This window comes from Harmonia axyridis, chromosome 3 (genome assembly GCF_914767665.1).
Source record: "Harmonia axyridis chromosome 3, icHarAxyr1.1, whole genome shotgun sequence".
NCBI classification, from domain to species: domain Eukaryota; kingdom Metazoa; phylum Arthropoda; class Insecta; order Coleoptera; family Coccinellidae; genus Harmonia; species Harmonia axyridis.
Genome location: NC_059503.1, coordinates 49,720,671 through 49,738,192, shown reverse-complemented (window position 1 = coordinate 49,738,192; position 17,522 = coordinate 49,720,671). Strand labels below are relative to the sequence as shown.

At 35.0% G+C, this 17,522-nt stretch overlaps 2 protein-coding genes across 2 annotated transcripts; both read right to left on the bottom strand.

Annotated features, from left to right (window-relative positions):
* LOC123675406 (histone H2A-like) lies at positions 1-312 on the bottom strand. The gene has a single exon (XM_045610760.1). It carries the CDS (start codon positions 310-312, stop codon positions 1-3), a length of 312 nt encoding a protein of 103 aa, XP_045466716.1.
* A 15,238-nt stretch (positions 313-15,550) lies between these two features.
* On the bottom strand, positions 15,551-16,007 carry LOC123675079 (histone H2B-like). The gene has a single exon (XM_045610324.1). The coding sequence runs from the start codon at positions 15,968-15,970 to the stop codon at positions 15,599-15,601; it is 372 nt and encodes a 123-aa protein (XP_045466280.1). The 5' UTR covers positions 15,971-16,007; the 3' UTR covers positions 15,551-15,598.
* Positions 16,008-17,522: the final 1,515 nt, after the last annotated feature.

Here is a 17,522-nt window from a genome sequence, read left to right as displayed (position 1 = left end):
TTAAGCGATAGTTACTCCCGATAGCAATTTGTTCAACTCTTCGTCGTTTCTGATTGCCAGCTGAAGATGTCTGGGAATAATTCTGGTTTTCTTGTTGTCACGTGCTGCGTTACCGGCCAATTCCAAAACTTCGGCGGCTAGATATTCCATAACAGCGGCTAGATAGACGGGTGCTCCAGCTCCAACTCGTTCAGCATAATTTCCTTTGCGTAATAAACGATGAATACGACCAACTGGAAATTGTAATCCAGCTCGGTTGGAACGAGACTTTGCCTTACCCTTAACTTTTCCACCTTTACCGCGACCAGACATTATAATATAATACGGGAATATGGGAGAGTAAAACGATTGTTGGGCTTTGATAATTCCTCGAAACACAAGGATCTTTGGTTTCTTCTTGGATTAGTGTTTGAAACACTTTTATCCTTGGGCTTGGTGTATTCCCCATAGGATGGGGGAGTTTTGTGGGCGTTACTACTTTATTTTTTCGCCTTCAGTGGTGGAATTAACTATGATCTCCCTCTTCGTTTAGCGCTAATTTTGGCCGCTTTATTTTTGATGACTCCTCTGGGTCGTAATTTAAGGCCTCTGCCAAAGTGGGGTTGGTGTGGGACTCGAATTTTTCCAAAAGTTTCTTGTTACGTCGTCTTATTTGTTTAGAAACTGTGTCAATTTTTAGATCTTTTCTGATGTCATTATTCCGGATGAACCAAGGGGCGTCTGTAATTTTTCTGAGGGTTTTGCTTTGAATTACTTCAAGTTTTGATTTATGACATTTGGCAGCTTGCCCCCAAGCAGTGGAGCAGTATAGTATCGACGGGACGATTACCATTTTGTACAACCTCAACTTGTTGTCAAGGCTGAGTTTGCTCTTTCTCGCCATCAGAGGATGTAGTTGTATATTTTTCAGCGTAGTTTTTCTTTTGATTTCTTCGATGTGATCCTTCCACGTAAGCTTACGGTCAAAGATCACACCAAGGTATTTAACTTTGTTACTCCAAGGGATTTCTTCACCATTTATTTCGAGTTGATCGCTCGGTAGAGCGGCTTTTCTGCTGAAAACGATTGCTTGCGTTTTCTTTGGATTTACTTTGATTTTCCATTTCTCCATCCACTCCAGAATTGAATCAGTCGCTGATTGGAGGTATCTTCTTCCCAGATTCAAATTTCTGGAGTGGGCAAGCACAGCGGTATCGTCAGCATAGGTGAAGATTTTCGCATTTCCGAAAACCCTTGGAATATCCGATGAATAAATATTATACAACTTCGGCGAGAGAACACCTCCTTGGGGAACCCCCGCTGTTATTGGGGTTTTAGCTGATCTGCAAGAGCCAATTTTGACTTGAAATGTCCGGGATTTGAGGTAGCTGTTAATAAGTCTTGTGACTGCTAGGGTAGTGCCAGCTTGGTTCATTTTGACAATTAGACCTTGGTGCCACACTTTATCGAACGCCTTGGATATGTCGAAAAATGCGGCCGCACTGATGTGTCTCATATTTATGTTATTGATCACGTTTTCCGTTAGTCTAAGTACTTGCTGTTCAGTCGAGTGTTCTGCTCTGAAGCCGTATTGTTCATCAGGGATGGTATTGTTGCTTTGAAGTTCTTCTTCGAGTCTTCTAAGCACAATACGTTCAGTGAGTTTCCCCATGGTGCAGAGACTAATAGGACGGTGACTTTGAGGAAATAAAGGGTCTTCACCTTGTTTAGGTATTAGAATTACTATTGCATTCTTCCATGCTTCAGGGAAGTGCTGAAGGCGTAAAATGCCGTTTATTAAATTAACGATATTCTTAGTAAATTCTATGGGGCAGTTTTTCAAATGGGAATTTGTGATACCGTCTTCGCCAGGAGAGCTTCTTTTCTTGAGATACTTTATCTCTTCAAGAACTTCCTCTGCGTTGGTTGAACGGATCGTTGCTTCGGATTGTTGGCGGATGATTCTTCTTGCCTTTCTTTCAATTGATTCCTCAAAGTCAATGTCGTCGTCGGGGCTGCGGTTTGGGGAGAACTGTAATTGAAGTCTGTCTGCGAAGACATCAACTTTTTCATGGTCTGTATGAACAATACGGCCTGGTCCATGTAATGGTGGAGATCTATTTGTCTTGTTTTTGAGCCTCTTGTTCAGGTTCCACATGGGTTTGTAGTGGGCGTTGCTATCGTTGCAGTCTTCATTGATTGTTTCCAGAAATTCCTGCCAACTATCATTTTTGAACTTCTGGATCTCATATTTGACTTTGTTGGTCAAACGATTAGCTTCCCTCTTGTCCCTTGGGTCCAGAGTTCGTTGGGCTTTTCTCAGAGCTCTGTTCTTGAGTTGAATCAGCTGTTTGATTTCCGGAGGTAAGCTGTTCTTATCCGGGGAGTTTTTAATTTTTATTTTTGTCGCTTCAGAAATGGCTGCTTGAATGTCCACTGTCAGTCTTCTTGTGGCACTGTTAATTTCCATCACGGTCTTGGGCTCTTCTAGGGGTTGGGTGTTCTTGAGCAGGTCAGTGAACTTCCTCCAATTTATTTGCTTCTCCGAGTGTTGAACTGGAATGTCGTGCCAGTCTTCCAGCTCTAGAATTATCGGGTTGTGATCTGAACTCAGGACTGTCTGCGTATGTACTGTGGAAGAGTATTCTATATTATTGAGGAGAAAAACGTCCAGCACATCGGGTCTCCCTGTCCCGTAGTGCGTTGGTTGATCCGGACCAACAACCGAGTAGTTGTTGGAGGCTGCATGCGCGGCAAGAGTTCTGCCTCGTGTCGTCGTGGTCCTCGAGTTCCATAGACGGTTTTTAGCGTTCAGATCACCACCAAGGATTATTCTGTCAGATGAGGGGAATATCTGGCTCAAATCAGAAGCAAGGAGGGGTTTACTCGGAGAGTTGTAGGCGGCTATAATTGTGATGGGCCTGTTGTCGGACATCAGGATGTTCACTGCTGCGTGCTCTAGATTTACAATGTTGAAATTGGGAATCCGTTCGTGATGGATATTTTTCTTCACTAGGACAGCGACTCCACCGTTTCTTCCTGTGAGGCGGTCACTTCGGTAGATGTGGTAGTTAGGGACCGACAATGTGTTGGCTGGCTTCAGGAACGTTTCGCATAAGAGAACGACGTCAAATTTTTCTTCTGCAACGTAGTCCCTGAACTCCGGGAGCCTGTTCACGATGGAATTTGAATTCCACGCAAGCACTTTTAGAGAGTGCGGCTTCCTATTTATTGAGGCTACTGGCAATCTTGGTTAATAAAGATGTGACTTGGGCCAGCATCTCCGTCATGTTTGGTTCTTTGGTTATGATCTTGTTTTCAGTCTTTTTCGGGGCCACTTTGGAACTGTAGGACACGCCCTCTACAACTTTGTTAGAGTTGAACTTCCTTTCCTGAGTTTTGGGCTTCTTTGAGTTGCCCGGGTAGTTCTTGCAGCCTCGAAAATTGGCTGGATGGGGTAGGCGGCAGTTGGCGCACACGGCAGGAGTAGTTTTTGGTTTCGGACATTCGAATGACCAGTGTTCCTCGCTACATTTCACGCATCTTGGTTTCAAGTGACATGTAGACTGAGTGTGGCCAAAGCTTTGGCATCTGAAACATTGTTTAAATGTTTGCCTTGTTCTTTGGGATTCTACTTGGATTTTGAAGAAACCTAGATGGGACAGGTTGAAAATTTCTTTACTGGCTTCGGTGCGGTGAAGTTTCACCAACATCAATGGGAAATAGTGTTTCCCGCCTTCCACTCTCCTGTATAGTTGGGTTGTTTCGAAAACTTCGAAGCCCCGTTTCTCTAATTTTTCTTTGATCGATTTCTCGGTTTCATGTCCGGGAATGCCGCGAATCACAACGCGGAGTAGCTTGTCATCAGGCAATGTATAGGAAAAATACTCCTGATCGTGTTCTTTCAGACCTGAGGTCAGTTTTCGATGGTCGTCAGCAGTCTCAGGGAAAATTTGCAACCCTTGAAATTCCTCGAACTTGGAACTTGGAACTTCGTTCTCTTTTGCAGTCAGGCTATTAGCCTTTTACTGCTCAGTCTCAATATGATTTACCTCTGGTGAGCTAATTTGGTCTGCTCTAGCAGGTGGCAGTATGCCACTTCAGAAGGTTTGTGTAATTATCTCTGTGCCAGTAAGGGTTTGGCTCTAATACACACTTCCTAGGGAAGTGCCATCTTCGGTCTTTTGTGTTTCCTAGGGGCTTTTTCATCATAGTCGCAAGCCTTCCTTATAAGAGGGTTTGCGTGATTTTTCATTTTGTTGAAGGTCTTCACGCTCAGATCTATTAAATGGTCGTCTAAGAATGGTATATGCAGGTCTTCATGTATCCGTACGTTGCTGACAAACCATGGTGCATTTACGGCCCGTCTCAGGATCGTACTCTGCACGACTTGAAGTCCCTGCAGATGCGTCTTTGCGGCGTATCCCCAAGCTGGGCATGCGTAAGACATGACCGGCCGAATGGTGGACTTATAGAGAAGAAGCTTGTTGGAAAGAGACATTTTGCTGCTTTTGCAAAGTAGCGGTTGCAACGCTGCCGCTGCTGTCTTTCCCTTCGTCACAGCTGATGTGACGTGTTGTTTCCAAGTAAGCTTCTTGTCAAGTATCACTCCCAGATACTTGGCCTCGTCTTTCCATTCGATCCTCCTACCGAACATTACGACATGTCCTATGGGATCTTTTTTCTTTCGACTGAAAAGAACGGCTTCGCTCTTCTCAGGGTTCACTTCGATTCTCCATCGAGCAAACCAGGATTGAAGTCTATAGATGGCTTCCTGTAGATACTTCGTTGCCATTTTGGGACACCATGAACTGGCAAGAATGGCAGTGTCGTCAGCGTACAGTGCCATGGAGGTTTTCACCGTTTTTGGCATGTCGGATACATATATTGTGAATAATATTGGAGACAGCAGAGATCCTTGCGGAACTCCGGCTGAAAGAGACCTCTCTGAAGACAATACTCCGTCAACTCTGGCTCTAAACTTGCGAGAATGCAGGTAAGAAGCTAGAAGTTGGACCATGGAGAGTGGAAATCCGGCCGCGAGCAGTTTGTATAGCAATCCTTTGTGCCATACTTTATCAAACGCTTTGGCCACATCCAAGAACACAGCTCCTGTGACTTGTTTGCGGTTATATCCATCCGTGATTTGTTCCACTACTCGGAGCACCTGTTGCACAGTGGAGTGTTGGCTTTGAAAACCAAACTGTTCCAACTGTATAATCTTCTTTTCTTCTGTTATTGTCTTCAGTCTTTTCAGAATGACCGCTTCCGTAATCTTCCCTATGCACGAGAGAAGACTGATAGGACGGTAGTTCTGCGGGAATTTAGCATCTTTGCCGGCCTTGTGGATTGAAACCACGTTGGCTTTCTTCCATTCCTTCGGAAAGTACCTTAGTCGTAGCGTAGCATTGACTATATTCGTCAATGCTACTAAGGCTTTTCGAGGGAGGTTTCGCAACGTCAAGTTAGTGATGCCGTCTGGTCCTGGTGCCGTTTTCACTTTAACCGACATAATAGTGTTCTGGATTTCCTGAACGGTTGCGAAACCAATAGCTTCCGTTGATTCCTTTTTCAGGTCTCTTCTCACTTTGCGGTTGACGTCCTCGATGTGGTCCAAATCCGCATAGTTGTAGGTACAACTGCATTGGCTTTCGAGGTTATCCGCGAAAGCTTCAGCCTTTTCTTCTGGACTATATACCATTCCTTGTAAACCGTGAATCGGTGGGGTTGGTTTTCTATCTGAGCGCAGTGCTTTGGCCATCCGCCAAACACTGTTGTCTTCTGTGGAAAGAGAGATTAATTTCTCTTCCCAACGATCATTCCGGACCTTTCTGAGAGCCTCCTTGACTCTAGCGTTGAGCTGATTGAACACTCGACGGTCCTCAGGGCTGAGTGTGTTCTGAGCTCTACGCCTCGCTCTATGCTTCTCCCTGATAAGCTCCTTGATGTCTTCTGGGATCGAGTTCTTCTGACTAGGCAAAGAAGAAATTCGTGTTGAACCGTCCAATGACGTTTTGATGATTTTCGTGAGGGACTCGACGGCTGAGTCCAGTTCCTTGAAGTCATATATGAGTCTAAGTGGACCCATATTCGTCGTCATTTGTTCCTTGAAAACCTGCCAGTCTGTCCATGACTTGGTTTTTGGCGGATCCACGTCGAATTCATCTCCAAGATGAACCAAAAAAGGATTATGATCGGAACTCAGCTCAGATATGGCTGTGATCCGATGAACTAATGGGATGTTCTTGAACATCGCGATGTCCAATCATCCGGGCGACCTATCGGTCCGTAATGAGTTGGCTCATTCGGTGCATCTATAACGATTTCTTGGTTATTGTCCGCAAAATCGTTCAGTGTTCTTCCACTAGCATTTGTGATTCTGCTATGCCATGCTGGATGCTTGGCGTTCAGATCGCCTGCCATCAGTGTCGGAGTTCTGGGATCGAAAACACGCCTCAAGTCCTCATTGAGTAGTTTTCAGAAATTCCTCGAAAATGTCCTCGTATACATATATATATACTCGCGGTTTCGACCAATCAGCGTAGTACGTTCCATACTCTGAATGAGGTAGGGCTTAGTATACTAATTTCATACATTGAATGCCATTGATTGCCATCCATAGAGTTTGAATTATTATTTGTTTTTTGTTTGTTTTTTTATTTGCATACAGTCCCAATATATTTGATAATTGGTTCCGCAAACAGCTAGAAATTAACAGGAAGAAAAATACAATCGCACAGTTGACTATGCAGGTTTAGTCATTTCATTTGAATCTTTCACTTAATGAAACATTCGTCTGTAATATATAAATCATCTAGTGCTGCGATCACTATTCTGTAAATGACATCTATCATCTGCGTATAGAGCTAGCATATTCCTTGACCTTTTTGGGGCGTTGCATATGCAGATGTTGTTGATTTTGGGCTTAGAACTGAACCTTGAGGCACTCCTGCTTCCATTTGTCTGGTGGGGATAACACGTCGTCTATTTTGACATAAAAACTCTTCAGAATCCGAATAGCTCGAGCGTTCTATCAGATACGGATCAAAATAATGATTTTGACTTATTTATTCGGTGTGATGTCATTTTGATGATGACATCAGCATATTGGATTCCCTTCACTTCTAGGTACTGTTGTTGCCTAGTGATACCGGCAGCTAGATAGGTCAGGAGAGGAGTTTTTTTTCATCTTTCGTAGAAGTAGATTGTGTGATATTAACTACGTCCTTTGGGGAGACCTCTGATTGCTTACGGGCTCTAGAGTTTCCGTTAATTGAAGAACACGTAATGATTGTAACAGCATGATATATGTAATCTTTTAGCGTTAGTTACTCTGAGAAATACAGAGTTGAAAATTACTACACAGCAGAATGGATGCCCCAAGAATAGGATCGAAAGAACAGCTAGTAGACATCCTAATTAGGAAAAAATCTGGGTAAATCTTTTTACGACATACATATTTAAATTTTGAGAATATACAAGATCCGACCCCAATTAAAATAAACTTCCTGGAGTATGCGACTGGAGAACTATGATATCATCTAACATATAAGATCCCCAATTAATGGGGGCCATTTCTATCGAGACTCCTCCACCCCTACTCAACTCTATCTATAAACAACTGAACGGCTACTGAAACGAAAAAAAAAGGTTTCAATATCAGAGGCAACAATCTACACAACAGTTGTAGAATCTATTTTAACTTATGGCTGTGAATGCTGGCAACTTCCAGAAAAAAAAGACCATAGACAAATTAGAGATGGACATTTCGATAAGATCTTGTAGAGTTTCCAGATTGCAACATATCAGGAACGAAGAGATAAGAAGGGAAACTGGGCGGGATTTTACAACGGTAGAACGCATGGAAACTAACCAGTTACTGATATTATTTATATATATATATATATATATATATATATATATATATATATATATATATATAAATCGAGGTGTATGTTTGGTTGTCTCGTCTTGAATCATGATTTTCTTTGTTGGTTGAAATATACTATATATATATATATACTATATATATATATATATATATATATATATATATATATATATATATATATATATTGTTATGGATCGTATATATTCAAGTTGAGATTATGTTGTTGTTGATTTGATTTAAATTGATTCGATCCAATAACTAAATTTGATACTATATCTTTTATAATTTTGCGCCGACTATATATATCTCAGGAGGGTTCATTCAAATTCAATTATATTTTTTTTTTAATTCAATTAATATTTTCAAAATTCACTAACTATAAAGAAATTCTTATCTAATAACTAAATTTATATTAATCTAATCTTATATTTACGTATTTAAATCTTCATCGACCTCATCAGTGTTCTATGTTATGGTATGGTATCGTCTTCTATGCTCCTAACCTCGAATGGATTATAACCTTAATTCGTATTAATTCAGTTGCATTGTTTTGAATCCATTTTCCATTTGATATTGCTTCAACTTGCTTGAATCCAGGGAAATTTCTTCTTGAAATTGATTAAATAATTTTCCACTTCTTCTCACAATGATTTTCAGGTACGTATTTAACAATTTTAATATCTTGCAAATTTTCGTAAATAAATTCTTTCGTTTATCAATTATTTCAGGTAAATTTCTTGAGTCAGGTGACGTGCTCTCAACAATGGTTTTTTACTGACTGATTAGCTGTCATTCGGCTGGGCTTTATATAGATTTTCAATTTTTTCTTGAAATCAAGATTGCCTTGGATGTCAAAAAATTTTCCAAATATGATGCTTTCGCAATTTTCTCTTTTGAGGTAAGTTTTCCTTCTTCAATCTTGATCTAGTTAATTTCTTCATTTTTTTCCGCATCTTTTGGTACCACATATGTTGCATTCGGTCGATTCGAAGTTACAAAATTTTCAAATATTCTATATACAATTTGGAAATTTTTCTAATATTCACTTTCTTTGGCCTAATATTCAAAGATTTCTATCTATAACTCCTAAAATCTACTACATATTTTTAAATTATACTATAATCTAATGAAATATATACATTTTTGTATGTTTGAGACATTAATTACTTTGGAATCCCTGATTTATCATTCGATATCCTATCCCTATCCATTTTTTACAATTTTATTAGGAATTTCAGCTAATATTACATTTTTGAGATTGCATCTAGATGTAATTCACTAGATCACAAGCTATTTCATGAAAATTAACATAAGAAATATAAAATAAATGATTATTTTTTATCATTTTGAATGAAAATTGAATATTCAGTCTTTTGACTCTTTTAACATTATTTACATAATATATAAATGGTTCCTGATACTTGAGTTGAATATCTTTTGTTGATTTTATCAAATTGAACTTGAATTTTATTAATATTTTCATTTTGTTTCAGATCCTGAGATGTTTTGAATGAATATTGATATAGTACTTTAGAAATATTGGATTTATGCTACTTTTATAATGTGCAAGTGAATGGAATAAATGAATAAAGTTACTCTACTTTTCTTTAAAATTATTGGATCATATCAAGTTAAAATTTATTATCTATTTGATGAATTTGCTGTAGTTTCCGAAAGATAGAGTCTGGTAATGTATTCTCATTGATTTTATAAGTTGATAATACCATTCCATAACAATTCCCCAAATTTAATATTTGAAATTTTTTATTTTCAATATAAAATTTAAAATATTAAAATTTCTCCAAAATTTTGAAATTTGATTGAAATTTAAATTAACTTTCATTAGTTGTCTGGATGAATTCATATAAATCATTAATATGAAAAATTCCTCTTATTCCTTCTGTTTCTAATTCTTTTAATACATAACTATTCAAACCATTCTCATCATCTATTATATATGGTCCCTCGAATGGAGTTTTTAATTTCGCACAAATCTTATTCCGCTTGTCTGTTACTCTGTGGAATCGTACAATAACCAAATCTCTTTTTTTTTTAAACTTCACATATTTCCTTCTATTCATTCTCTCCATTTTCTTTCTGTATCTTTTTCTATTCTTTTTCAATCTTACTTTTACCTTCTTCATGATGTCTTCATTATTTATATGACTTGTTCTGTAACAATTTCTTTCTTGTTTCATTGAATATAAATTTGTTTCTTCATTAATTGCATTATGCATTGTATTCAACAAAAATTCCACTCTGTTTAATTGTATATCCCATTTGTTTTGTTCTCTATTGACAAGTTTTCTTGAATATTTCACTACTTCTTGAATGTATCGTTCTGATGGTTTCGCTTGAGGATCCCTTATACTGTTATAATTCAGAATTATCTCTTTATTTTCATAATATTTGTCTTCTATTAAATTTTGTGGATTTCCTAGCTCATATATATTTTGATCAATCTTGTTTTTATTTTCTGAAAATTCTATTAAAGGTGCTGTATACTGATTTATTAATTTTTCATTGAAATTCATGTTGATCTCTCCTACAATTTTCAATTTTTCATTCGATTTCTCATTTTGAATTCTTGCAATTTTATACATCTCAATCTTATTGATTTCCAGTTGCTCATTTTGTTTTTCGATATCATTATATATAATACTGAGGTTCCTTTCTATAATATTGTGAAATTCTGTCTTGATTCTATTTTCACTAATTTCTAAATTCTTTTTACATATTTTGCTTTTCTCTTGTAATTTTGAAGTAAATTCTTCTTCAACTTGATTTATTCTGGCATTAAACATATCATTGACTGCCATTAAACTATTCACAAGTTTTTTATCCATTTCAGTTATATTATCTGTCAATTCTTCTTTAAATTCTTTAAAATTTTCATCCAATATTTTCGACTGATCTTCCAAATTTTTCAATTGATCTTCCAATTTTTTTGAACGATCTTCAAATTTTTTACTCAAATTTTCTTCTAAATTTTTCGAACGATCGTCTAATTTTTTACTCATATTTTCTTCTAAATTTTTCGAACGATCTTCTAATTTTTTACTCATATTTTCTTCTAAATTTTTAATTGCAGTCATTATATCCAAGAAATTCAGTTCTTTTCTATTTTCTTCATTTATTTCCATATTTCCTCTTGCATTTTCTTCTTCATCCCCCTTTTCTCCAATTTTCGTTTTACTTCTTGTTTCCATTTTTTATTGAATAATCAATGATATGATTCCAACAATTATGTATTAATTTGAATTTTTTTTTTTTTTAAATAATGCTGTAATTGAATTAATATAAGAATGCTGTAATTGAATTAATATAAGCCACGCGTTGGGCGCCAATTGTTATGGATCGTATATATTCAAGTTGAGATTATGTTGTTGTTGATTTGATTTAAATTGATTCGATCCAATAACTAAATTTGATACTATATCTTTTATAATTTTGCGCCGACTATATATATCTCAGGAGGGTTCATTCAAATTCAATTATATTTTTTTTTTAATTTAATTAATATTTTCAAAATTCACTAACTATAAAGAAATTCTTATCTAATAACTAAATTTATATTAATCTAATCTTATATTTACGTATTTAAATCTTCATCGACCTCATCAGTGTTCTATGTTATGGTATGGTATCGTCTTCTATGCTCCTAACCTCGAATGGATTATAACCTTAATTCGTATTAATTCAGTTGCATTGTTTTGAATCCATTTTCCATTTGATATTGCTTCAACTTGCTTGAATCCAGGGAAATTTCTTCTTGAAATTGATTAAATAATTTTCCACTTCTTCTCACAATGATTTTCAGGTACGTATTTAACAATTTTAATATCTTGCAAATTTTCGTAAATAAATTCTTTCGTTTATCAATTATTTCAGGTAAATTTCTTGAGTCAGGTGACGTGCTCTCAACAATGGTTTTTTACTGACTGATTAGCTGTCATTCGGCTGGGCTTTATATAGATTTTCAATTTTTTCTTGAAATCAAGATTGCCTTGGATGTCAAAAAATTTTCCAAATATGATGCTTTCGCAATTTTCTCTTTTGAGGTAAGTTTTCCTTCTTCAATCTTGATCTAGTTAATTTCTTCATTTTTTTCCGCATCTTTTGGTACCACATATGTTGCATTCGGTCGATTCGAAGTTACAAAATTTTCAAATATTCTATATACAATTTGGAAATTTTTCTAATATTCACTTTCTTTGGCCTAATATTCAAAGATTTCTATCTATAACTCCTAAAATCTACTACATATTTTTAAATTATACTATAATCTAATGAAATATATACATTTTTGTATGTTTGAGACATTAATTACTTTGGAATCCCTGATTTATCATTCGATATCCTATCCCTATCCATTTTTTACAATTTTATTAGGAATTTCAGCTAATATTACATTTTTGAGATTGCATCTAGATGTAATTCACTAGATCACAAGCTATTTCATGAAAATTAACATAAGAAATATAAAATAAATGATTATTTTTTATCATTTTGAATGAAAATTGAATATTCAGTCTTTTGACTCTTTTAACATTATTTACATAATATATAAATGGTTCCTGATACTTGAGTTGAATATCTTTTGTTGATTTTATCAAATTGAACTTGAATTTTATTAATATTTTCATTTTGTTTCAGATCCTGAGATGTTTTGAATGAATATTGATATAGTACTTTAGAAATATTGGATTTATGCTACTTTTATAATGTGCAAGTGAATGGAATAAATGAATAAAGTTACTCTACTTTTCTTTAAAATTATTGGATCATATCAAGTTAAAATTTATTATCTATTTGATGAATTTGCTGTAGTTTCCGAAAGATAGAGTCTGGTAATGTATTCTCATTGATTTTATAAGTTGATAATACCATTCCACAACAATATATATATATATATATATATAGTATATACTATATATATATATATATATATAGTATATATATATATATATATATATATATATATATATATACTATATATATATATATATATATATAATGCAGTACTCTTACTGCTCTTGCCGGATGTAAGCATGAGTTGTTTTTGCAGCTTTCCAACTCTGATTTTGTAATTTGTGTGATTTTAGCCTCCTGAAGAAGAACCGCACCTTGGTTCGAAATATAGATGAACAGACGATAGATTGTTGATCATTGATATATATATATATATATATATAATATAATATATATATATATATATATATATATATATATATATATATATATATATATATATATATATATATATATATATATATATATATATAATATAATATATATATAAAAAAAATATATATATATATATATATATATATATATATATATATATATATATATACAGTAAGAGAATTATTTGCCGAATAAAGTAAGTAGGGGGTGATTTGGGTATCTAGGCAATTTGAAATGATCAACAATCTATCGTCTGTTCATCTATATTTCGAACCAAGGTGCGGTTCTTCTTCAGGATGCTAAAATTACAAAATCAAGAGTTGGAAAGCTGAAAAAACAACTCATGCTCACATCCGACAAGACAGTATTATCAATGCTAATAAGTATAGCAACAAAGGTCTTCTGCTCATAAAAATTATAAAAATTACAATAAACCAAAAAGAAAGGAAAGAAACGCTATCACAATGAATCTGTCAAAATTATAGGTTAACATTCACAGACAAGGGAACACAGAGAAAACAACAATGCAGGAAGTGACATAAAGTCATGTTTGTCTAGATGGCCTACGATCTAAGGATAATAAATAACTATATATAACACTTAAATTCTTTAAGTCAATCTTCTTATTAATATTATTTTCATTTTTGTTTATGAAACACATTTCAAATTTTGGTACTAGACTAAAGATAACCTCAACTTCGGTGGGAATTTGTGTAATAGTGAGATTGCAAAGCCAGACAGATTCATTGTGATAGCGTTTCTTTCCTTTCTTTTTGGTTTATTGTAATTTTTATAATTTTTATGAGCAGAAGACCTTTGTTGCTATACTTATTAGCATTGATAATACTGTCTTGTCGGATGTGAGCATGAGTTGTTTTTTCAGCTTTCCAACTCTTGATTTTGTAATTTTGTAATTTTAGCATCCTGAAGAAGAACCGCACCTTGGTTCGAAATATAGATGAACAGACGATAGATTGTTGATCATTTCAAATTGCCTAGATACCCAAATCACCCCTACTTATATATATATATATATATATATATATATATATATATATATATATTATAAGTGAATTTAAGAGTCTCAGGTATATTTAGATCAATGAGATAAGGGTTTATCGACTCAATGTTTGGAGGAATAAATAAAAAGATAAACTCTTTATTCTGTGCCAAGCTTTCGCATTTTTTTAATGCTTCTTCAGGGCTTCTAAAAGAATGTACAATAATTTTCACAATGAACAATCTAAAATATTTTTTACACATTGAACTTACCGAATGTGAGATTTTTGAAGTCACTAGCATCATGCTCAAACATTCGTCATTAAATAAAACTTACAGACTAGACAAAACAATACAAATACAATTATCAATGTAAATTAGCCGCATCGCAGTTTATAGAAATAAATGATTGATAAACTTGTTATTGTTGCTTTGTTTACGAAATAATTACAGGTTATGTTACAGCTCTCTGTGGATTTAGATGGGATGGGATGGGAACACAAAGTAAAGATCTAAATCCACAGAGAGCTGTAACATAACCTGTAATTATTTCGTAAACAAAGCAACAATAACAAGTTTATCAATCATTTATTTCTATAAACTGCGATGCGGCTAATTTACATTGATAATTGTATTTGTATTGTTTTGTCTAGTCTGTAAGTTTTATTTAATGACGAATGTTTGAGCATGATGCTAGTGACTTTAAAAATCTCACATTCGGTAAGTTCAATGTGTAAAAAATATTTTAGATTGTTCATTGTGAAAATTATTGTACATTCTTTTAGAAGCCCTGAAGAAGCATTAAAAAAATGCGAAAGCTTGTCACAGAATAAAGAGTTCATCTTTTTATTTATTCCTCCAAACATTGAGTCGATAAACCCTTATCTCATTGATCTATATATATATATATATATATATATATATATATATATATATATATATATATATATATATATATATATATATATTTTTTTTTTTTTTTTGTTAACAATCACTGTTTGCAACAGGTTTATATATATATATATATATATCTACTCACACCACGAATGGGCTGGTTGAGATGCATCTAACTGGGAACACAGCCAAACTTGGACTTCACGAAGATCTAATAGAGAAGGCGCAAAAGGAGATGATCTTGTGGACCACGAGAATTGTGAGAAGTTTCCTCAGAAGCAATTGAGTGTTGCCTTGTTCTGAGAGGAACCGGCAACCTCTAAGCCTTACCCTGCAACGGTATAAATATATATTTATATATATATATATATATATATATATATATATATATATATAGTAACAATTGAAAAGCAGGTAAATAACATTGAACCGAATATATATACATATATATATGATATTGGTGTGCAAAATTATCAGACATGGTATAGGAAGTTGACGAACATATTCGAATTATATTAGTATGGATTATTTCAAATTGATAAATCTACATGTCGTTAACGGTGAAATTAGAGATCAGACTATAATTATAAGTTTTAAAAATTTGTGGTTCTGAAAAGAACCGTTTGATATGCAACAACAATTCCTGCTTTATTTGGAACTGGTGTATTTTGTTACTGCTTTAGTTCCTTCGCTGACGGCGTGTTTTGCCAACTCACCGGGCAAGAGAAGGCGCACTGCTGTTTGAATTTCCCTGCTGGTTATTGTCGAACGTTTGTTGTAGTGAGCAAGTCTACTCGCCTCGGCGGCGATGCGTTCGAAAATATCATTAACGAAACTGTTCATGATGCTCATAGCCTTGCTTGAAATACCCGTATCCGGATGGACTTGTTTCAATACTTTATAAATGTAGATAGCGTAACTTTCCTTCCTCTTGCGTTTCTTCTTCTTGTCGCTTTTAGAAATGTTTTTTTGGGCCTTGCCAGCTTTCTTGGCAGCTTTTCCGCTAGTTTTAGGAGGCATCTTCAATCGATCAATCTGACGATAAGTGAAAACTAAAAAATTGGCTTCACAGTGTAAACTTTTTATTTGAGATCGTACCACCTAAATTGACTCCACCTATTTAAGTTCGGGTATATACCCGAACCTACAAACTTCAAAAGAAAATAGAAGTTGGTCCCGGGTCATCTCCGACAAAACCATTTAGGAACCATAGCACTGCCTTTCACAACACTGCTGACGCATCACCTGAATAATCAACTGATGGACATTTCATCAAACCCGAAGAATTAAAGCTTAGCACAGAGTTCGATGGACTCTAGCAATGGCGAGTGTCTGCAAAAACTACCGCCATCTCATCGTCTATGGTATTCCAAACATGTCGCAAGCTAGATTGTTGTACATTAACCCTTACTGGTGATGGGATGTTATTTACAACTTGTATGCTCATTATCCTCTTCAAAATGTTATGAAACAGTCGGTGGAATGCTGATTAGAGAAGAGCGATATTTCACGAACTGTGATTTAATCACTGAGATCAGAATGTCACAGGTAGTCACGGTTCCGAAAAACGAATACAGAGCGTGACGGGATCACAGTTTGAACATTTCACAGATCTTTTCAGGGCATATCATCGTCCGTTGCAATCGTAAATTATGAAGGCAGCCTGATGTTTTTATTGCTTCGGAACCTTTTTCGACTAACATAATTGCATATTTTTATGACAATCCCAGCATCGTAGGCAACTTTGCATGCTGTAGGAAGTATTTTTGTAGAACTAGTTAAACAATAAATACTTGCTGCAAACTAATAACTACTGCATTACTGCATAATTGGTGGTGGCAATAAAATTCTAATTTTATGCTTATCTTTGATAAACAACCCCAAAGAAATTCTTTCTATATTGAAGTTGTCGACCGAAGCAATAAATGGTACTCTGTATTAGAAAAAATAAACGAAAACACGTCAGCGACATAATAATAATAGGCGAAAGAATAATAACAGGCGAAAGACCAGCAATCTTTGGGCTTTCTTCACAAAAGTTGATGTAAATTATGCTACTTGTAATTTATGCAAGTTGAAATTATCTTTCAAAATCACCTCTTCAAATTTGAGGAAACATTTGAAAAGTCGATATCCTTCTGTTACGTTCCTAACTAAATCTGAAATAAGGAAAAGAGTTGAATATGTAAGAAAAATGGATGTTTTCATAACAATTTTGCTTTGAATGAGTGACCAATTCGAGTTGCAAATATAATCGAACCCAGGTTTGGGTGATTCATACAAATATTATTAACAAGCAACCTAAACAGTGATCACGTCACGCTTTAATTTCACTGATATCATAAAGTAACGTTCACGTTTCACAACGTGATCTAGAAATCACGGTATCGCTTCTCTCTAATGCTGGTCATCAGAATCTTTTGCAGTTGAATGATCGAATTGGAAATGAGACGGCATAATTTGCTTCCAGCTTAAAATAAGCTATTGCGCCAAGATATAGAGGATATCAAAAGACTGATATCCATAATCAAAATTGAAATTCGTAACGCATTTTGTTGGAAGAAATTAAGTA